At 40.8% G+C, this 24,348-nt stretch overlaps 1 protein-coding gene across 4 annotated transcripts in view; it reads right to left on the bottom strand.

Moving 5' to 3' along the window:
- Positions 1–3,245: 3,245 nt before the first annotated feature.
- Positions 3,246–24,348, bottom strand: part of TPM4 (tropomyosin 4) — a 171,403-nt gene continuing 150,300 nt past the window's right edge. For 2 of the 4 annotated variants that reach the window (XM_053702976.1, XM_053702978.1), the window contains 2 exons: positions 12,284–12,353; positions 3,246–3,683 (listed from right to left, as the gene is read on the bottom strand). In XM_053702976.1, coding sequence (XP_053558951.1) covers positions 3,601–3,683; positions 12,284–12,353 — 153 coding nt within the window. In that variant the 3' untranslated portion in view covers positions 3,246–3,600. Of the gene's footprint in view, positions 3,684–11,830; positions 12,045–12,283; positions 12,354–24,348 lie in introns of those variants that run through there. The other 2 variants (XM_053702977.1, XM_053702979.1) reach the window with 1 other exon arrangement.

Below are 24,348 nucleotides of genomic sequence, written 5' to 3'. Positions count from 1 at the left end.
CCCTTGTTCCAGCCTTGCACTGGTCTCCAGGCTGGTTTGGGTTGTGAAGTATTACCCTCTTGCTTAGAGGATGTAGAATTAGAGGCTGGTCCGTTTCTGCGAAAGGGACGAAAATTAGGCTTATTTTTAGCCTTAAAAGACCCATCCTGTGGGAGGGCGTGGCCCTTTCCCCCAGTGATGTCTGAAATAATCTCTTTCAAATCAGGTCCAAATAATGTTTCACCCTTGAAAGGGATGTTAAGCAATTTTGTCTTGGAAGACACATCCGCTGACCAAGACTTTAGCCAAAGCGCTCTGCGCGCCACGATAGCAAACCCTGAATTTTTCGCCGCTAATCTAGCTAATTGCAAAGCGGCATCTAAAATAAAAGAGTTAGCCAATTTAAGTGCTTGAACTCTGTCCATAACCTCCTCATACGAAGATTCTTTATTGAGCGACTTTTCTAGTTCCTCGAACCAGAAACACGCTGCCGTAGTGACAGGAACAATGCATGAAATTGGTTGTAGAAGGTAACCTTGCTGAACAAAAATCTTTTTAAGCAAACCCTCTAATTTTTTATCCATAGGATCTTTGAAAGCACAACTATCTTCGATAGGAATAGTAGTGCGTTTGTTTAGAGTAGAAACCGCCCCCTCGACCTTGGGGACTGTCTGCCATAAGTCCTTTCTGGGGTCGACTATAGGAAATAATTTCTTAAATATAGGGGGGGGGGGACAAAAGGTATGCCGGGCCTTTCCCACTCTTTATTTACTATGTCCGCCACCCGCTTGGGTATAGGAAAAGCGTCGGGGGGCACCGGAACCTCTAGGAACTTGTCCATCTTACATAATTTCTCTGGAATGACCAAATTGTCACAATCATCCAGAGTAGATAATACCTCCTTAAGCAGTGCGCGGAGATGTTCTAATTTAAATTTAAATGTCACAACATCAGGTTCAGCTTGTTGAGAAATTTTTCCTGAATCTGAAATTTCTCCCTCAGACAAAACCTCCCTCATGGCCCCTTCAGATTGGTGTGAGGGCATGTCAGAACAGTTATCAGCGTCCTCTTGCTCTACAGTGTTTAAAACAGAGCAATCGCGCTTTCTCTGATAAGTAGGCATTTTGGATAAAATGTGTGCTATAGAGTTATCCATTACAGCCGTTAATTGTTGCATGGTAATAAGAATTGGTGCACTAGATGTACTAGGGGCCTCTTGTGGGCAAAACTGGTGTAGACACAGAAGGGGATGATGTAGTATCATGTTTACTCCCCTCATTTGAGGAATCATCTTGGGCAATATCATTATCTGTGGCATTGCTGTCCCTACTTTGTTTGGACACTATGGCACAATTATCACATAAATTTAAATGGGGAGACACCTTGGCTTTCATACATATAGAACATAGCTTATCTGATGGTACAGACATGTTAAACAGGCTTAAACTTGTCAACAAAGCACAAAAAACGTTTTAAAATAAAACCGTTACTGTCACTTTAAATTTCAAACTGAAAACACTTTATTACTGAATATGTGAAAAAGTATGAAGGAATTGTTCAACCACAGTGTCTTAAAGCATTAAAAGTATTGCACACCAAATTTCAGAGCTTTAACCCTTAAATTAACGGAACCGGAGCCGTTTTTACATTTAACCCCTATACAGTCCCAGCTATATGCTTTGCTGAGACCCAACCAAGCCCAGAGGGAAATACGATACCAAATGATGCCTTCTATAAGCTTTTTCAGTGATTCTTAGCTCCTCACACATGCATCTGCATGCCTGCATGCCTTGCTCTCCAAAAACAACTGCGCATTAGTGGCGCGAAAATGAGGCTCTGTCTATAACTAGAAAAGGCCCCCATCTGATAAAGGTGTCCAACACAGTGCCTGCCGTTTTTCTAAACAATCCCCAAGATTATAATAACCATTAATAGTTAGAATCTGCAAAATATGCCTAGCAAAGCAATCGTTTTAGCCCAGAAAAATGTCTACCAGTTTTTTAAGCCCTTATGAAGCCCTTTATTCTTTTATTTAACTAAGAAAATGGCTTACCGGTCCCCATAAGGGGAAATGACAGCCTTCCAGCATTACATAGTCTTGTTAGAAATATGGCCAGTCATACCTTAAGCAGAAAAGTCTGCCAACTGTTTCCCCCAACTGAAGTTACTTCATCTCAACAGTCCTGTGTGGAAACAGCAATCGATTTTAGTAACTTCTGCTAAAATCATCTTCCTCTTACAAACAGAAATCTTCATCTTTTTTCTGTTTCAGAGTAAATAGTACATACCAGCACTATTTTAAAATAACAAACACTTGATTGAAGAATAAAAACTACATTTAAACACCAAAAAACTCTTAACCATCTCCGTGGAGATGTTGCCTGTGCAACGGCAAAGAGAATGACTGGGGTGGGCGGAGCCTAGGAGGGATCATGTGACCAGCTTTGCTGGGACTCTCTGCCATTTCCTGTTGGGGAAGAGAATATCCCACAAGTAAGGATGACGCCGTGGACCGGACACACCTATGTTGGAGAAAAGTTGTTTTAAAATCACATGCTCCATCTGAATCACATCATCAAGTTTCATAAAGAAAGATATACACAACTGTATGAAGAAAGATATACACAACTGTATGAATTCCTTTAAAAGTATATTAAACACCTCTTGTATTTCAATAAATTAAAGCCTATTCCAACTATTTAATTTGCAGCTCATAGATTTTGCTTTTGGTCTCTCTGGAGTGTGGGAGGAAAAAATAAATAAAAATTGTTTAACCCCTTAAGGGCCGACGTACCCTGTACATCCGCAGTCAAGGGTTTTACCAACACAGCTTCGCCGACATCAGCAAAACCTGCGCTATTTCTGCCGCATGTATGAGGGTATGCGAAAGACAGGGTATGTCGTGGTCGTTAAGTGGTTAAAGTCCTTATAATTTGTCAGTTTAAATGCACAAATTTTGTTTCGAGTAAGCTCTGCTCCACCCACTTCAGTTTAGTTTCTCTACTATCACTTAGTGATGATTGAAATGCCCCAAAGCAAATATTAGTGGCCAAAATAAAAGAACAAAATGCGCTGATGATGCAGCATGTCAAATTTACAGCACAGTCTTTCATGTAAACTCTTCAGATTGCAGAGGCCCATGTGGGTTTATTAAGTAATAAACAGTTACCCATCACAGGCCAAGAGAGTCCTTGTGTTTAAAAGGTTTACTTCTGTTCTAAAGTCCATTAACTTGTTATATGCTTATTAAAACAAAGAGAACTATCCATTTTTAGTTTGGTTTTATTGCCGGTTTTAAAATAGAAAGAAAAAAAAAACAAATATTCAAAAACATTTTTTATAGCAACATTTTGTGGTCCTGTAACAGAGCAAATAAGTATACAGTAAAACGTGTGGCTAATCTAGAAATAAAATGTACATGGGTCCTTAGTATAAAAAAATATTTTAAAAAATGCACCAACATAAAATGAGATTTTAGGCTCAATTTGGGAATGATCCCTTACAAAATAAAATAATTTTGGTTGCACTTCTCTCCCCTGGAATGTTACAAGATAGATGGGAATGTAATAAAGTTTAACGAATGAATAGATTAAGTTTGCACAGAGGTTTCTTCACTTTCTATTATAAACTGTTGAGTTCTTGTAAAGTCTGATCCAGAACTTGATGCATTCCCAGGTTTTCATCTTTGGCTTTTGCCAGCGTGTCTGTAATTAAAAAATAATAAGTTGACTATATGTATACAAAATACACAATAGATAAATGTCAATGTGTTTGGTAAGAACCTATTGCCAAGACAAATATGAGAGAACAAAAATGCCTTTCAATGTAAATGTGAGCACACAGTTTCAGATGGATAAAAAAACATAATTTATGCTTACCTGATAAATTCCTTTCTTCTGTTGTGTGATCAGTCCACGGGTCATCATTACTTCTGGGATATAACTCCTCCCCAACAGGAAATGCAAGAGGATTCACCCAGCAGAGCTGCATATAGCTCCTCCCCTCTACGTCACTCCCAGTCATTCGACCAAGAATCAACGAGAAAGGAGAAACCAAGGGTGAAGTGGTGACTGGAGTATAATTTAAAAGATATTTACCTGCCTTAAAACAGGGCGGGCCGTGGACTGATCACACAACAGAAGAAAGGAATTTATCAGGTAAGCATAAATTATGTTTTCTTCTGTTATGTGTGATCAGTCCACGGGTCATCATTACTTCTGGGATACCAATACCAAAGCAAAAGTACACGGATGACGGGAGGGATAGGCAGGCTCATTATACAGAAGGAACCACTGCCTGAAGAACCTTTCTCCCAAAAATAGCCTCCGAAGAAACAAAAGTGTCAAATTTGTAAAATTTGGAAAAAGTATGAAGCGAAGACCAAGTTGCAGCCTTGCAAATCTGTTCAACAGAGGCCTCATTCTTAAAGGCCCAAGTGGAAGCCACAGCTCTAGTAGAATGAGCTGTAATTCTTTCAGGAGGCTGCTGTCCAGCAGTCTCATAGGCTAAACGAATTATGCTACGAAGCCAGAAGGAGAGAGAGGTAGCCGAAGCCTTATGACCTCTCCTCTGACCAGAATACACGACAAACAGGGAAGACGTTTGTCGAAAATCCTTAGTTGCCTGCAAGTAGAACTTGAGGGCACGAACTACATCCAGATTGTGTAGAAGACGTTCCTTCTTTGAAGAAGGATTTGGACACAAGGATGGAACAACAATCTCTTGATTGATATTCCTGTTAGTGACTACCTTAGGTAAGAACCCAGGTTTAGTACGCAGAACTACCTTGTCTGAGTGAAAAATCAGATAAGGAGAATCACAATGTAAGGCTGATAACTCAGACTCTTCGAGCCGAGGAAATAGCCATTAAAAACAGAACTTTCCAAGATAACAATTTTATATCAATGGAATGAAGGGGTTCAAACGGAACACCCTGTAAAACGTTAAGAACTAAGTTTAAACTCCATGGCGGAGCAACAGTTTTAAACACAGGCTTGATCCTAGCTAAAGCCTGACAAAAGGCCTGGACGTCTGGATTTTCTGACAGACGCCTGTGTAACAAGATGGACAGAGCTGAGATCTGTCCCTTTAATGAGCTAGCCGATAAACCCTTTTCTAAACCTTCTTGTAGAAAGGACAATATCCTAGGAATCCTAACCTTACTCCAGGAGTAACCTTTGGATTCACACCAGTATAGGTATTTACGCCATATCTTATGGTAAATCCTTCTGGTAACAGGCTTCCTAGCCTGTATCAGGGTATCAATAACCGACTCAGAAAAACCACGTTTTGATAAAATCAAGCGTTCAATTTCCAAGCAGTCAGCTTCAGAGAAGTTAGATTTTGATGTTTGAATGGACCCTGTATCAGAAGGTCCTGTCTTAGAGGTAGAGACCAAGGCGGACAGGATGACATGTCCACTAGATCTGCATACCAAGTCCTGCGTGGCCATGCAGGCGCTATTAGAATCACTGATGCTCTCTCCTGTTTGATTTTGGCAATCAATCGAGGAAGCAGCGGGAAGGGTGGAAACACATAAGCCATCCCGAAGTTCCAAGGTGCTGTCAAGGCATCTATCAGAACCGCTCCCGGATCCCTGGATCTGGACCCGTAGCGAGGAAGTTTGGCGTTCTGGCGAGACGCCATGAGATCTATCTCTGGTTTGCCCCAACGTCGAAGTATTTGGGCAAAGACCTCCGGATGAAGTTCCCACTCCCCCGGATGAAAAGTCTGGCGACTCAAGAAATCCGCCTCCCAGTTCTCCACTCCCGGGATGTGGATTGCTGACAGGTGGCAAGAGTGAGACTCTGCCCAGCGAATTATCTTTGATACTTCCATCATTGCTAGTGAGCTTCTTGTCCCTCCTTGATGGTTGATGTAAGCTACAGTCGTGATGTTGTCCGACTGAAACCTGATGAACCCCCGAGTTTTTAACTGGGGCCAAGCCAGAAGGGCATGGAGAACTGCTCTTAATTCCAGAATGTTTATTGGCAGGAGACTTTCCTCCTGATTCCATTGTCCCTGAGCCTTCAGAGAATTCCAGACAGCGCCCCAACCTAGTAGGCTGTCGTCTGTTGTTACAATTGTCCAGTCCGGCCTGCTGAATGGCATCCCCCTGGACAGATGTGGCCGAGAAAGCCACCATAGAAGAGAGTTTCTGGTCTCTTGATCCAGATTCAGAGTAGGGGACAAGTCTGAGTAATCCCCATTCCACTGACTCAGCATGCACAATTGCAGCGGTCTGAGATGTAGACGTGCAAAGGGTACTATGTCCATTGCTGCTACCATTAAGCCGATCACCTCCATGCATTGAGCTACTGACGGGAGTTGAATGGAATGAAGGACACGGCATGCATTTAGAAGCTTTGTTAATCTGTCTTCTGTCAGATAAATCTTCATTTCTACAGAATCTATAAGAGTCCCCAAGAATGGAACTCTTGTGAGAGGAAAAAGAGAACTCTTCTTTTCGTTCACTTTCCATCCATGCGACCTTAGAAATGCCAGAACTAACTCTGTATGAGACTTGGCAGTTTGAAAGCTTGAAGCTTGTATCAGAATGTCGTCTAGGTACGGAGCTACCGAAATTCCTCGCGGTCTTAGTACCGCCAGAAGGGCACCCAGAACCTTTGTGAAGATTCTTGGAGCCGTAGCCAATCCGAATGGAAGAGCTACAAACTGGTAATGCCTGTCTAAGAAGGCAAACCTTAGATACCGGTAATGATCTTTGTGAATCGGTATGTGAAGGTAAGCATCCTTTAAATCCACTGTGGTCATGTACTGACCCTTTTGGATCATGGGTAAGATTGTCCGAATAGTTTCCATTTTGAACGATGGAACTCTTAGGAATTTGTTTAGGATCTTTAAATCCAAGATTGGCCTGAAAGTTCCCTCTTTTTTGGGAACCACAAACAGGTTTGAGTAAAACCCTTGTCCTTGTTCCGACCGCGGAACCGGATGGATCACTCCCATTAATAACAGATCTTGTACACAGCGTAGAAACGCTTCTTTCTTTATCTGGTTTGTTGACAACCTTGACAGATGAAATCTCCCTCTTGGGGGAGAGAATTTGAAGTCTAGAAGGTATCCCTGAGATATGATCTCTAGCGCCCAGGGATCCTGAACATCTCTTGCCCAGGCCTGGGCGAAGAGAGAGAGTCTGCCCCCCACTAGATCCGGTCCCGGATCGGGGGCCCTCGGTTCATGCTGTCTTTGGGGCAGCAGCAGGTTTCCTGGCCTGCTTGCCCTTGTTCCAGGACTGGTTAGGTTTCCAGCCTTGTCTGTAACGAGCAACAGCTCCTTCCTGTTTTGGTGCAGTGGAAGTTGATGCTGTTCCTGCTTTGAAATTCCGAAAGGGACGAAAATTAGACTGTCTAGCCTTAGCTTTGGCTTTGTCTTGAGGCAGGGCGTGGCCCTTACCTCCTGTAATGTCAGCGATAATTTCTTTCAAACCGGGCCCAAATAAAGTTTGCCCCTTGAAAGGTATATTAAGTAATTTGGACTTAGAAGTTACATCAGCTGACCAGGATTTTAGCCACAGCGCCCTACGTGCCTGAATGGCGAATCCTGAGTTCTTAGCCGTAAGTTTGGTTAAATGTACTACGGCCTCCGAAATGAATGAATTAGCTAGTTTAAGGACTCTAAGCCTGTCCGTAATGTCGTCCAGCGTAGCTGAACTAAGGTTCTCTTCCAGAGACTCAATCCAAAATGCTGCCGCAGCCGTAATCGGCGCGATGCATGCAAGGGGTTGCAATATAAAACCTTGTTGAACAAACATTTTCTTAAGGTAACCCTCTAATTTTTTATCCATTGGATCTGAAAAAGCACAGCTATCCTCCACCGGGATAGTGGTACGCTTAGCTAAAGTAGAAACTGCTCCCTCCACCTTAGGGACCGTTTGCCATAAGTCCCGTGTGGTGGCGTCTATTGGAAACATCTTTCTAAATATTGGAGGGGGTGAGAACGGCACACCGGGTCTATCCCACTCCTTAGTAACAATTTCAGTTAGTCTCTTAGGTATAGGAAAAACGTCAGTACTCGCCGGTACCGCAAAGTATTTATCCAACCTACACAATTTTTCTGGTATTGCAACAGTGTTACAATCATTAAGAGCCGCTAAAACCTCCCCTAGTAATACACGGAGGTTCTCCAATTTAAATTTAAAATTTGAAATATCTGAATCCAATCTGTTTGGATCAGAACCATCACCCACAGAATGAAGCTCTCCGTCCTCATGTTCTGCAAGCTGTGACGCAGTATCAGACATGGCCCTAGTATTATCAGCGCACTCTGTTCTCACCCCAGAGTGATCACGCTTGCCTCTTAGTTCTGGTAATTTAGCCAAAACTTCAGTCATAACAGTAGCCATATCTTGTAATGTTATCTGTAATGGCCGCCCAGATGTACTAGGCGCCATAATATCACGCACCTCCCGGGCGGGAGATGCAGGTACTGACACGTGAGGCGAGTTAGTCGGCATAACTCTCCCCTCGCTGTTTGGTGAAATTTGTTCAATTTGTACAGATTGGCTTTTATTTAAAGTAGCATCAATACAGTTAGTACATAAATTTCTATTGGGCTCCACCTTGGCATTGGAACAAATGACACAGATATCTTCCTCTGAATCAGACATGTTTAACACACTAGCAATAAACTTGCAACTTGGTTACAATCTTATTTAACAAAAACGTACTGTGCCTCAAAGAGCACTAAACGATTAAATGACAGTTGAAATAATGAACTGAAAAACAGTTATAGCATCAATCCTTAAAAACAACACAACTTTTAGCAAATGTTTGTTCCCATTAGTAAAGTAACAATAATTAAATTTGAAACATAAAAATTACAGAGCAACGTTTTTAATCACAGTCAATATATAAGTCTCACAGCTCTGCTGAGAGAATCTACCTCCCTCCAAAGAAGTTTGAAGACCCCTGAGATCTGTTAGAGATGAACCGGATCATGCAGGAAATACAAGAGTAACTGACTGGAATTTTTTGATGCGTAGCAAAGAGCGCCAAAAACGGCCCCTCCCCCTCACACACAGCAGTGAGAGAGAAACGAAACTGTCACAATTAAAACAAGCAACTGCCAAGTGGAAAAATAATGCCCAAATATTTATTCACTCAGTACCTCAGAAAATGCAAACGATTCTACATTCCAGCAAAAACGTTTAACATAATAAATACCTATTAAAAGGTTTAATGTACTTTTAACAGAGTAATTCCGGTGAAATACCATCCCCAGAATACTGAAGTGTAGAGTATACATACATGTCATTATAACGGTATGGCAGGATTTTCTCATCAATTCCATTCAGAAAATAAAAACTGCTACATACCTCAATGCAGATTCATCTGCCCGCTGTCCCCTGATCTGAAGCTTTTACCTCCCTCAGATGGCCGAGAAACAGCAATATGATCTTAACTACTCCGGTTAAAATCATAGTAAAAACTCTGGTAGATTCTTCTTCAAACTCTGCCAGAGAGGTAATAACACGCTCCGGTGCTATTGTAAAATAACAAACTTTTGATTGAAGTTATAAAAACTAAGTATAATCACCATAGTCCTCTCACACATCCTATCTAGTTGCTGGGTGCAAGAGAATGACTGGGAGTGACGTAGAGGGGAGGAGCTATATGCAGCTCTGCTGGGTGAATCCTCTTGCATTTCCTGTTGGGGAGGAGTTATATCCCAGAAGTAATGATGACCCGTGGACTGATCACACATAACAGAAGAAAACAAAGCAATAACACTTTCTTAGAATTTCAGGTGATCAGTAGATTTTATTCTGTCAATTTTCAAAGTTCCTTCTCTGTATCAGCCCATCACAGACTCTTGCACATGATCAGAAGGAGCCAATGGGGTCTATTTAACAAAGGTGTGTCGGACCTGATCCGACAGTGCGGATCAGGTCCGCAAGACCTTGCTGAATGTGGAGAGCAATACGCTCTCCGTATTCAGCTTTGCACCAGCAGCTCTTGCGAGCTGCTCGTGCAACACCGACCCTTGCAGATTTGCGGCCAAGTAGCAGGGGGGTGTCAATCAACCCGATTGGGTTGAATTGTGTCGATGTCTGTCCGCCTGCTCAGAGCAGGCGGACAGGTTATGGAGCAGCGGAAATATGGGGCTTCAAGCTCCATCCGGAGCTTGATAGATATGCCAATGCCTCACAAAGTGTGCATATAAAAAAAAGACAGCACAATTTGATAATGGAAGTAAATTGAAAACTTTCTTAAAAAGGGACCTGTAACCAACTTTTTCTCTTTCATGATTTAAACAGCAAAGTAAGCTCAGAATGTTATACATTCCCAAGAGCAGTGTTTCCTGACATGTAGTGCGCTCCAGCTGTGCATGCTACCTGCCTAGGTATCTCCTTGACAGAATACCATGAAAGAGAAAAAAATAATCAAATTTGATAATAGAATTAAATCCTACTTTTTTTTATTGTATACTTTGTTTAATTAAAAAAATGGGTTTCGTGTCATTTAGAGGGACAGTATGACATTTTACACAATTTTCCAGTTTATGTGTATTTTGCTTAGTTCTCTTGTTATCCTCTGTTAAAGACTAAACCTAGGTGAGCTCAGGAGTGTGCACGTATCTACAGCCATCTGGCAGAAATGTTTGCAACATTCTTTATTACAGTGTTATACAATGTTGCAAACACTGCTGCCACAGACCGCTAAAGACACGTGCATGCTCCTAAACCTACCATGGTTTATGCTTCAGCAAGGGCTAACAAAAACACAAATTTGCTAATAAAAGTAAATTGGAAAGTTTTTTATAATGGCATATCCGATTCATGAAAGTTTAATTGACTTTACTGTCCCTTTAAAAGGGACAGTAAGGTCAAAATGAAACTAATGGGTTAGACAGAGAATTTTTAAGCAACTTTTCAGTTTACTTCTACAATTTGCTTAGTACTCGATAGCCTTTGTTATAACAATGTTATACATAGTTGTAAACACTGCTCCCATAAAATGGTAAAGATGTGCACGCTACTAAGCTCCTATCAGCCTACCTAGGTATGCTTTTCAACAACAAGAGAACAAAGGAAATTTAGTCACAGAAGTATATTGGAATCATGAATGTTTAGTTTTGATTTTACTATCTTTTTCATGCAAAAAAAAACAAAAAACAAGTTTAACTACTACTCTTTCATATATATTATAGAAAATATTTGAGTAATATTTCCCTTTAAAAAGGCAACACATTTTTTTATCATGTGGAAGAGCACTGTTTGAACATGTTAAACATAGTTTTGTATGAAAAAAGTTTAGGTTAAAGTGCTTTTGATTTTGAAACTAACAGCAAGTGTAGAGCTGGTGTGTGAAACGGAAGCTCATTGGCTAATAAAGGAACACCCCTACAGCTTTACTGAATAGTGACAGGTCTTACAAAAATAAAAATATCCCAAAAAATCTGCGTTTCAGAGTTTTGTTTTGTTTTTTAACTGTAGAACAAAATTAAAATGCCCTCTTTTAAAAAAAAAACAACAAAGACAAAATATACTTTTATCCATTTAGTCATAAACAAATATATAAAGTAAGCCTAGAAATGATTATTCCAAGTGTGAAGAATTTCTGACCATTTGTAGAGTTGAATCACAAGCAATAGCGCATACTAAAAAACATTTTAAAAAGTAGTACGTTTTTATACTTGATGATAGATCAAATACAGACAAGTCCAAAACAACACATTTAAATAAGAAACATAACATATCACAGAGAAATTGTCCATTTAGAATACCGGTCATTGCCTGCCCCTTTAAAAGGGCACACATTAAGTAAAGGATTTACCCAAACACTTTGAATAGATTTACAATAAGAAAAAAAACACACAAGTAAAAAGGTGCATATTATGATTTTATTTCCCTTTAAATTCAGAGAGATTAGAGGTGCAGATACACAGGAAGTAGAGAAAACACAGAGATGTAACAAGAAAAACTAAAAGGATCATGGGAGAAAATCCACATGGGAGTCACTACAAGGAGGTCATATCATTGAGAGCATGATCAAGCTCCTCACTGATTGCTTTGTACTTCAGCTTCTGAGCGTAGAGCTCATCTACCAGGCACAAGAGGCAGAAATGTAGGACAGCAGCAGCGGAGGAAGATGGAGACAGTAAAGATGAAGAACAGAGTGCAGAGGAACATGTGAAAGAAAAGGAAGAGACTCATTAGAGGAATGGACTTTACATTAAAATTGCTATATTGACATAACACACAGATAAGAATTTTGGAACTTTCCATAAAGCGAGTGCACCAACATGACATTTATTTAAAAAAAAATATATATATATTTACCTTCCAAGTCATCAATTGTCTTTTCTAGTTTGGCGACAGTTCTTTCTGCAAATTCTGCTCGCGTTTCTGCCTACAAATGCAAATGGAATATCCAAGTTTAAATGGGTTGCTTTGCAAGATGCACATTACTGTTCTATCTAAAAGAAGTATGGCTGCCCAATACAAAGTTGTAAAAGTGGGGTCTAGCAACTAATCATAAAAAAAAGATACTAAAACTTTTTTTTTCTTTTATGATCTGGATAGAGCATACAAATTTTAAGCAACTTTCTAATTTACTCCTATTATTTTTTTCTTTGTTCTCTTTCTATCTTTATTTAAAAAAGCAGGAATGAAAGCTTAAAGGGACATTAAACTATAGAGCATACAATTTTATACAACTTTCCAATTCACTTCTATTATTTAAATTTGCTTCCTTCTCTTGTTATCCTTAGCTGAAAGGTTTATCTAGGTAAGCTCAGGAGCATCAAACAACCTAGGTTCTAGCTGCTGATCGGTGGAGAATATATATATATATATATATATATATATATATATATATAAAATATATATATATATATATATATATATATATATATATATATATATATATAAAATAATAAAAAATATATATTATTTTTTTTAATATATAATATATATATATATATTATATATATATAATATATATATATATAATATATATATATAATATATATATATATATAATATATATATATATATATATATATATATATATATATATATATATATATATATATATATATATATATATATATATATATATATATATATATATATATATATATACACACATACATACATACACACAGTATATATTCCGTAATCCAGAAAACAAACAAAAAATAAAAAAAAGGTAGCTCAGACACGATCCCCACTCAGATGTACACTTACTTCAAATGACCCCAATCCATATGAGGTAAGTGTAAGATGTATCGATGAAATAGCTTGGCGCCATATGGATTGGGGGCATTTGAAGTAAGTGTACATCTCAGTGGGGATCATGTCTAAACTACCATTTTTTGGATAACGGATATTCTTTGCAATTATTCCTCTCTTTGTAATTTTGGTTTTACGTTGAACATTTTATTTGCACATGTATTTGTATCTTTAGTTTTAGTTTCAAGTATTTTTTATTTTATAATTATATTAATTTATTATTATTGATAAGCCTTCCATACTACCATATCATATTAGATTTTGATAACTCCATTATCCTTCCAGTCGCAGCATCCTTATCCTTCTTGTTGGTATATTTTATATTTAGAGAGATTTTTGAGGGATCACTCTCTAGGACTGGCAGCCACTTGCTTTTGAGTGTGATATCCAGAGAGATTTTTCAATACATATATTTTACACTTAGTTTTTTTTATAAATTTCCCCTGCAGATTAGCGCCTTTCCTTAGGTATTCTATGTGCGTGCATAAATAAATAATAAAAAAATAAAATAATAAATACATATATACACACACACATACACAAACCGATTGTCATTGGCTCACCAATGTGTTCAGTCAACAACCAGGGAATAAAGCAAATTTGATAATAGAAGTAAACTGGAAAGTTGTTTAAAATTGTATGTTCTACCTAAATCACGAAAGAAAAATTTTGGGTTTGATGTCCCTTTAAGAGCCGGCCCATTTTTGGTTCAGCACCCTGGATAGCGCTTGCTGATTGCCACCAATCAGCAAGTGCCACCCAGGTGCTGTACCTAAAATGGACCAACTTAAAAAAAAAAAAAAAAAAAAGATACCAAGAGAACAAAGAAAACTTGATGAGAGTAAATTAGAAAGTTGCTTAAAAACAAATTATGCTTACCAGATAATTTAATGTCCTTCTGTACAAGGAGAGTCCACGGCTTCATTCCTTACTGTTGGGAAATACTGAACCTGGCCACCAGGAGGAGGCAAAGACACCCAAGCCAAAGGCTTAAAATACCTCTCCCACTTACCCTATACCCCAGTCATTCTGCAGAGGGAACACGGAACAGTAGTAAAAATATCAGGGTATTAAAGATGCCAGAAGAAAATGATAATTTAGGAGGCCGACCATTGGAGAACACGGGCGGGGGCCATGGACTCTCCTTGTACAGAAGAAAATGAAATTATCTGGTAAGCATAATTTATGTTTTCCTTCTTAATACAAGGAGAGTCCACGGCTTCATTCCTTACTGTTGGGAAACTTATACCCAAGCTCTAGAGGACACTGAATGATAACGGGAGGGACAAAAATAGAGGCAGACCCTAATCTGAGGGCACCACAGCCTGCAAAACCTGTTTCCTGAAGGCTGCTTCAGCTGAAGCAAAAACTTCAAACTTGTAAAATTTAGAAAAAGTGTGTACGGAGGACCAGGTAGCCGCCTTACAAATCTGATCCATAGAGCTCTCGTTCTTAAAGGCCTAAGAGGAAGCCACTGCTCTAGTAGAATGAGCCGCAATTCTCTGAGGAGGTCTATGTCCTGCTGTCTCATAAGCTAAGCGGATAAGACTCAACCAAAAAGATAAGGAAGTTGAAGAGACCTTCTGACCCCTATGCTTCCTAGAGTATGCCACAAACAAAGAACTTGGTCTAAAACCCTTAGTAGCCTGAAAATAAAACTTCAAGGCACGAACTACGTCCAAATTATGAAGTAAACTTTCCTTCGACGAAGAAGGATTAGGACACAAAGAAGGTACCACAATCTCTTGGTTTATGTTGCGGTCTGACATGACTTTAGGGAGAAACCCTAACTTATTTGAAAAAAAGCAGTACAAGACTGCAAGAAATGTACACATTGAAGCACTCAGAGTCCTTTATAATGAACTAGACTGATGTGCAAACACGTGGCAGATATTCAAGGAGAAAAAAAATTATTTAAAAAATAACTTATTAGTTGCAGACCTATGGGAAAACGGGTTATTTAAGACAGTAGCCGCATTTCAGAGGAGGTTCCCCCTCAGACCTCTTTAATTTTGAATTTTATAGACTTAAATGTTTCTTGCGCTCCTGGGGGTTTCTTGCTGCTCCCCCTCGGCCATGTACCGGATGGGAGAGGAGATGGAGACAAGAGACGCGTGCTCCTAGGTTGCTTTCTATGGCCTATACGGATATTCTAAACACACCCATTTTCTGCAAAACCCCTCAAGTTAAACAATGGGAAAGGGTTCTTGGCTTTGAGGCACTGGAAGAGGATAGGTCTAGAGCCATATTACATACTAGATGTGTGATTCATAATGTAGCATATTTAGAACTTTTTCATAAAATTCTATTTCAATGGCATCTTATTCCCCTCAGGCTTTTCCAGATGTCTCATATTCACTCTTCCTTATGTTGGAGGGGCTGCGGGAGCATTGGCACTACTGTGCATATGTGGTGGGAATGCCCCAAGGTCCGTAGGCTTTGGACGAGGGCCCTCTTGTGCTGTAAGCGGTTTGGGGTACGGTGGGGGGGGGGACATGCTTTGAAAGGTCTTTTCCATATGTTTTATGAGAAGCTCCCAAGTTCAAGTTCTTAACCTGTGTATTTATTCATTTACGGCAGTCAAGTTGGCAATTGCCAGGGCGTGGAGGCAGCCGAGTAGTCCTGGGTGGCCCCAAGTTTTGCTTATTATGTCACATATGGAATCCATGGAAAGCCCCATATTTGCAACTAATGACAAAGTCGATGTCCACTGTTTGAGTTGGGAACTCTGGAGACAATGCCTTGAGCCAGGGGGGAACTCCTGAATTTGTTTCTCAAATTAGAGCCATAACTCCGATACTAAGCTAGGGATTAACTATATTCTCTAGATAGAAGTTGAAAATACCCTTCCCTTCCCCCCCCTTTCCACCCCACCCCCCCCCCCCCCCCCCCCCCCCCTTTCCACCCCCCCCCCCCCCACCCCCCCCCCTTCCCCCCCCCCCCCCCCCCCCTTTACCTCGCCCTCTTTTTTTTTTTTTTTTGTTGGTTTTCCTCTCCCTTTTACTATTTCTATAGGGGCCATGGCTCTGGTTCGGTCGATTGATTGTTAATTGTTAGGTCATTAGTTTACCCGAAGAGCTTATTTTATTTGGTAACATCGGATGATGTTATTATATTTTCTTTTTCATGTTGTTACCCTTTACCATTGGGTTGATTATTCCAATCCAAAAATAATGCAAAATCGTGAGGTTAAGTTTCTTTAAGGTTTATTCCTATCATCTTGTGGTATCACAAAAAGGACTGCACTTTTATTTTTACTTGTTAGTTTATATATTATATTTGCTGTCTTTTGCACTTGTATTTCTACTGATTTACCATGTACAAGATGTTATCTTTTTATTGTCTTGACCTCAATAAAAATTATTCAAAAAAAAAAAAAAAAAAATAACTTTTAGGGCAAATTAAAATAATGAACACAATTAAAAACACAGGATTATCTTCTAACCTAAAAGAGGGTTAAATTACGAAGGTATGGTTACCCCTATAGGATTACTAAACTGCAAATCACTGGGCTGGGGCTCCTATTATATAGATGGCGATTAGGCAACACTTATAATTAAAAAGGCCTAGGATGAGGCTGTTAATCCATAGTCTTCAAAATAATTTGCTGAGTATACTCAATTTTCCCTATAAATATAGCGTTCCTAGTAGTATAGTTGAATCAGGTTCAGTCCGTATATATTAGTGAGTGATTATGACACATTGTGATGTTCCATATACATGGGGAATAAATAATATAGACCTTTTAAACAGGACTGAATTTAACCTAGGTAGTATATAAATCAATCTATTTCAACATGATTTAAAGTAGGTTTATTATATGTTAATTTTACCACATTACATGAGTATTTTCTGCCCTGGTGGTGAAGATGTTAAATTAGAGCAATATATAATTCCAATAAAAGGTAGAATAAAATGTAACATATCTATATTGATAATTTTTCCAGTACTCCAAATTGCAGTGCGTAATAGATCTAGTTAGTTATAATCTAACCATTGGAATAGTGTATTTTTTTTTTTTTATTTTTTTTTTACCAGAGTCTACAATATATTTGGATAAAAAAATGAGGCCTGGGTATAATGAACTATATTTTTACGTGAGCCAGTTGAATTAACTTAATAAAAAGTGACTATGTTGCCGTTTATCAAAATCAAAACAACGTATACATGAATAGGATCACTTTAGAAGTCAGAGATTACAGACATTAAAGATTCTTCCTATATCACCACTTGTTACGATAAATTACCGTGCACAGAATATTTGCATTGAAAAGCTGGCACAATTTTTTTATTATTATTATAAAAGTCTGTGTGTCTGGTATTATTTGCAAACAGTAAGGGGTGTGTGTTAGTAATGCTATAAAAGTTTTGCTCCCAAATAACACAGCCCAATATTCTTCTATGTTACAGTTCAAAGTGTATATACACAGCTCCCAAATATGTCCCTTTGCCTTAAGGAGGTCTGAAGGGCAAGACATGCCGAAGCTAGCTTGCAACGTCTCTGGTCGGTTAGAAATATCCTCATGGATATTGAGTCTATTATAGTACCCAGGAATTCTACCCTGGTGCTTGGAATAAGAGAACTCTTTAAGTTTATCTTCCATCCATGTGATCGAAGGGAGAGAAGAGATACTGAATGGTCCTCCGCCAGATGAAAGGATGGTGCTTGAACCAGAATGTCGTCCAAGTAGGGAGCTACTGCTATATCCTGGGTTCTGGCAACAGCCAGGAGAGCCCCTAGAACCTTTGTAAAGATTCTTGGAGCAGTAGCTAGACCAAATGGATGTGCAATGAACTGGAAGTGCTAATCCAGGAACGCAAACCTTAGGAACTGGAAGTGGTCCCTGTGGATTGGAACATGAAGGTAGGCATCCTTCAGATCTATAGTGGTCATGAACTGTCCTTCCTGAACTAGAGGAAGGATTGACCTTATTGTCTCCATCTTGAACGAGGGGACATTTAGAAACTTGTTTAAGCACTTTAGGTCCAGAATCGGGAAGAAAGTTTGCTCCCTCTTTGGGACCACAAACAGGTTTGAGTAGTATCCCAAACCTCTTTCTATGACAGGCACCAGGACAATGACCCCTAAGGAGGACAGATCCCGAAAGCACCTCAGAAAGGCTTCCCTCTTTTCTGGTTTTGAAGACAGGCTTGAGAGGCGAAATTTGCCCTTGGGTGAATGAGATTTGAAGCCTATCTTGTATCCCTGAGCTACGACTTCCAGGACCCACGGATCCTGCACGTCCTTGAACCAAGCATCTGAAAACAGTGACAGTCTGCCCCTACGCGATCCAGCGCCAAATCGGGGGCCGCCCCTTCATACCGACTTGTTCTCGGTGGGCTTCTTGTTCTGCTTGGATTTATTCCAGGATTGAGAAAGGCTTCCAAATGCTCTTGGTTTGCTCGGGCTTAGAGGAGGCCTGCTGACGTTGGGACTTTTCAGAACAAAAGGAACGAAAATAAGAACCTTGTCCCTTGGATTTGTTCTTTTTATCCTGCGGTAGGGAAGGCACCCTTGCCCCCTGGACCAAATAAAATATTTCCCTTAAAGGGGAGGGAAAGCAGTCTAGACTTAGAAGTCATGTCCGCAGACCAGGGCTTCAGCCAGAGCGCCCGACTGTTCTGTACTGAGAAACCAGATATATTATCATTCAGGCGAATAATCGGCATGTTTACATCACCGATAAAGGAATTAGCAATTATCAAAGCTTTAATCCTTTCTTGGATAACATAAAGGGGACCCTCCACCTCGATCAAATCCGCTAAGGAGTCTCACCAGTATGCCGCAGCTCCAGCAACCAAGGCAACAGCCGCTGCCGGTTCAAATAAATATCCGTATGCTAAAACATTTTCCTGAGAAAAGTTTCCATTTTCTTATCCATCAACTCTCTGAAAGACGAACTATCCTCAAGAGGGATAATAGTACGCTTAGCCAACGTGGAGATAGCACCATTCACCTTAGGGACGGAACCCCACAACTCCAGCTAAGAATCCGGGAATGGGAATAATTTTTTTAAAGGCAGACGAAGGTGAAAAGGAAGTTACAATTCTATCCCACTCATTCTTAATGTTTGCGGCACTACCCTGTCCTCGTACACTGTCTAATTTAGGGATCAAAGGTTCATCAGGCAACTTGGCCTCTGGAACCTCCAATGTCGACAGGACCTCCTTTAGAAGAAAACATAAATGCTAAATTTTAAATCTGAAGACTCAGAGTGTGACCCATCCTGGGATACTTGAAAAGCAGACAAGTCTAATAAATCACTGGATGTCCCCTGAACCGGGGAGCTATGTTTAACCTTTCGCTTGCAGGCAGGGCGAGGTAAAGGACCAAGAGCCTCAAACACCGCTGTCTTTAAATTAAACTTTCATTACTCAGATAGAGCATGCTATTTTAAACAACTTTCCAATTTACTTCCATTAACTAAATGTGCACAGTCTTTTTATATTTAAACTTTTTGAGTCACCAGCTCCTACTGAGCATGTGCAAGAATAAGTGTGTATGCATTTGTGAATGGCTGATGGCTGTCACATGGTACAGGGGGAGTGGAAAAAGACAACTTTTTAAATTGTCAGAAATAAAATCTACTACTCATTTGAAGTTCAGACTAAGTGCTATTGCATTGTCTTGTTATCTTGCATTTGTTGATTATGCAAATCTACCGTGTTGACTGGTCCTTTAACTGCACGGTAAAGTCTGATGGTAAAAGGCTCCCTCCAGACGGAGGATCAGGCGTGCTACAGGAAGCTGCATGTGGCGATAGAGATGACTGATGGGTATAGATCTCACAGGACGTCGAGTCCTCAGAGGTGGATGGCTCAGTAGTACTAAAGGGGTTAACCTTCTTAGACATAATAACCTTGTTGATGCATATGGAACATAGTTGAGAGGGCGGGCATACCAAGGCCTCCTCACAATATAGACAGGTATTACTATTAGTAATAGAGGGAGAATAAATGAACTTTTTATTTCTCAAAAAACAGCACCTTTATACTCCCAATGACTGGGACACTCACCACCTCCTAGACCCAGGCAAACAGAGAAAGAAGCGACCTCTCCGATGGCTAGCTCGGTCAGGAAAGGGAAAACGAAAGTGTGGTCACGTGGTGTGCAAGGCAGGAATGTCCCTGCTATGAGAAAAAGCGCGCCAAGCCACAAGCTGCGCAGCGTTCAAAGTGAAAGTAAAAACCTGTATGTTCCACTACCGCATAACAAGTCTATGAGCCCAAAATATTACTTCACACATAAAGCAGCATAAAATCAAAGTAACCCATTTGATTAATTTCCACTGTTCAATAACCTCCCTCAGGAGATATTATCCCATGATTCTATAAAGATAAAAGGAGTCACACTGTCTTCAGCAATTTCAACATAAGTAAAAATGTAAACAATCTTACCAGAATCCATGCTGTTAAACAGAAACACAGCCTCTTAAGTGTGACAGTCTTGTAGCATCGCTCCTGACATGGACTTGAGTGAAAAAAAGCAGACAGTGAAACTCGTCAACACTGGTTGCTTAAGGAGCTGTTAGCAGGCAGTCAGGATGGGTTCACAGGAAGACTCTCCCTGCATTTCAAGACTAACTTTCGTCAATGCTCTCACTGAGCGGCTGACAAGACTACTTAAAACTCCAGTTCCATATCGAAAGGCATATACCCCTCCTAAGGAACAACTCTGAAATTTTCTGACACTTCTCTGCCATCCTCCTGTGATGGAAGGCAAAGAATGACTGGGGGATAGAGGAAGTGGGAGAGGTATTTAAGCCTTTGGCTGGGGTGTCTTTGCCTCCTCCTAGTGGCCAGGTTTAGTATTTGCCCAACAGTAAGGAATGAAGCCGTGAACTCTCCTTGTATTTAAAGAAATTGCATGCTCTATCTGAATAATGGAAAAAAAAGTGCTTTAATTCATTTAGAATTTTAGAAATAAAAGTCATCACGTCCTTTAGAAAAAAACTAATTATGCTTACCTGATAATTTTATTTTCTTCCATGGGAAAGAGTCCACAGCCGTAGTCATTACTTATGGGAAATAAGAACCTGGCCACCAGGAGGAGGCAAAGACCCATCAGCCAAAGGCTTAAATACTCCTCCCACTTCCCCTATCCCCCAGTCATTCAGCCGAGGAACAAGGAACAGTGGAAGAAGCATCAAGGTGAAAGGGTGCCAGAAGATTAAAACAACCACAACGCCTCAAAAACGGGCAGGGGGCTGTGGACTCTTTCCCACGGAAGAAAAGGAAATTATCAGGCAAGCCTAATTTATGTTTTTCTTCCTAATGGGAAAGAGTCCACAGCCGCATTCATTACTTATGGGAAATTTATACCCAAGCCAAAGAGGGCACAGAATGCCAAGACGGGAGGGTAAGAGGTGGATCATTAAAAAAGGCACCCACTGAAAAAAAAAACATATTCCCAGAAACAAAGTCCCATTTCGTCCGAAGAACGGGAAAAAAAAATCTCATTTAAAGAAAAAAAATGACCCCGTGGACACAAACCACCAACAGTCCAGAGTACCTGGACAGGTACCACGAATACAGGCGATCGAGACACAAGCCTTGAGGACCCCACACTCAGGGGCAACAACCCAGTCACAGCCCTCTAAACCGACAAGGGGAACCCGACTAACAATTCCCAGAGGGAAAACCAGACAGGACAGACTGAATCCTAGACTCCCCTCCCAGACCTACGATGAGATCCGAGAAGGAGGGATCAGATTCCACTAGTCAGTACCCGGGGCCACACGGCAGATTAACTCATTGAGGAAAGGAAAGACCTCGAACAGCAAGTACAGAAGAACCCAGGAAATATACTGCGATAAAACACGCAGCCCAAGTCCAAGAAGAAAAACCCCGGACCAGCAGTCTCAAGGCACGGGATACTAAGGACCGAACACCCCTCGGTTCCTGACCCCTAAGGGACAGCCGAAACACCAGTGGCAACCCCGGAGAACCCAGGGTGAGCTGCAACCTCCAAGATCCCATCAGAGCATCAAAAGGCTCCCAGAAGCGGAGGTAGGAGCAACTAGCCAGACCCGACGGCACCTAGACTCTAGGAGAAGCACTAATGCCGCCCAAAAGGCCCAGAACCGCAAACAGCAGCAAGGACTGCACCCCTCAGGCCGGGGATGCGAGGGGATGCGGTGGGACTCCACTGGCCCAAGTCTCTGGAGCAGACTGACACGGCCAGCCCAAGCGCTCCTTACATCCAGACCCGAAGGTCGCAAGGAAAAGTGTAGTTATAAAAACAAACAACAAAAACAAGTGAACCAGTAGGTCCCGCCGAACCAGCCAGGTGCAACATACGTCACTAGCAATTAACAGTGCACACACCAACTCCGGATGAAAACCCGGGAACCTCTTCTTTGGAAGAACTAAAACCAAGCAATCCCAGAATTCCCGTAGGAAAATATAAAGAAAATAAATCCAACTCTGATAACATAAACAAGGGCACCCAAAGGAATCCGCCCAGAAGGAACTATGTCTCCGCAGGACCTGCCAAACAGAGACCGGAACCCTCAGAAAAAAAGGCTGGGAAAGCTCATAGTAGACCGACCGGAGATAAGATTATCCCCTTTAATCTATACCAAAGAACCGTGCGAGAACTGAGAAGTAAAGGATCCCCTAATAGATCAAACAGATGTAGTAGGACATTCAGCCGTTAATCCTATAACAAAAAGAACAAGGGGGCACAATCACCCCCGGGGGGGAATACTATAGTGCCATTCACGGTCTGAACACCTGGGATAGGCAGGCAGGCACATAACTGCAAGGAAACCTCGGGATCTTGCAGACGAATCAGAGCCAATAAAATGTTAAAACGAAAATGTCCCGCCATTTCCGGGGGAAACAATCCACTCTGCGTGAAGGAGACATCAAAGTCAGGGGCACCTGTGAAAACAAAAAGGAGCGTGCGATTGGGAAGGCGCCTCCTGAGGAACAGAGCTCCCGGAGGCCGATGGCTCAGCAGACCCAAGGTTCCCCGAACCCGGGGGAACCGGCAAACCATGCAGGCACAAGAGACAAGAGTGGTAGACTTGCGACAACGGGGCCAAACGAGTATCCTCGTCCGAGGACGACTCATAATCTTATAAGACAATAGTCCTGGCATCAGAATCCTCCATGTCTAGGACTAATATAAACACCCAATATTGGGAAAAACAATGAAATGAAATGATCTTACGCTGTGGAACAGGAACACGGCCCTTCAAGTGTGACGAATAGTGCCAGCGCCTCCGTCATGGACTCGAGAGAAGACAGCAGGTAGCGAAGCGAAGTTCGACAACGCCAAGTGCTGAAAGGAGCAGTTATAACGAGTCGGGATGGTGTCGCAGGGGAAGCTCCCACTGCATCTCCGAGAGGCTAACAGGACTACTTAAAATTCCTGTCGAAGGGTAGCACCCTCCATAAAGAGACATATTAAAATTAAATAAAAGTATAAATAAAACAAACTCCTGACACTTCTCTGCCAACCGCCTGGGACGAAAGGCAAAGAATGACTGGGGGATAGGGGAAGTGGGAGGAGTATTTAAGCCTTTGGCTGGTGGGTCTTTGCCTCCTCCTGGTGGTCAGGTTCTTATTTCCCATAAGTAATGAATGCGGCTGTGGACTCTTTCCCATTAGGAAGAAAAAGTAATATTCAAAATGCTGTGTCAGTCATTCAAGAATGGCAATGTACCAAGACCTTTTTTAGCACAGGAACGAGGACCATTCAGGGAACAAAATGTGGTCATGTTCCAAGCAATTGGTTATTTTAAAAGCAGCCTAAGTAGAGGTGAACATTTAGGATTCCTAATGAGCAATCTGTATATTTTAATTAAAAAAAAAATTAAGTTAAAAATAAGAAACCCACAGGTTTAAATACAGACCAAACAACAACAGCTAACATAACAGTTTTCTTATGGTTAAAGGGACATGAAAACCAATTTTTTTCTTTCGTGATTTAGAAAGAGCATGCCATTTTAAACAACTTTCTAATTTACTTCTATTATATAATTTGCTTCATTCTCTTGATATCACTTGCTGAAAAGCATATCTAGATATGCTCAGTAGCTGCTGATTGGTTGTTGCACCTAGAGGCCTTGTGTGATTGGCTCACACATGTGCATTGCTATTTC

Source organism: Bombina bombina, chromosome 2, assembly GCF_027579735.1.
Source record: "Bombina bombina isolate aBomBom1 chromosome 2, aBomBom1.pri, whole genome shotgun sequence".
NCBI lineage: Eukaryota > Metazoa > Chordata > Amphibia > Anura > Bombinatoridae > Bombina > Bombina bombina.
The sequence above is the reverse complement of the archived record's forward strand: the minus strand, read 5'-3'. Positions and strand labels throughout refer to the sequence as shown.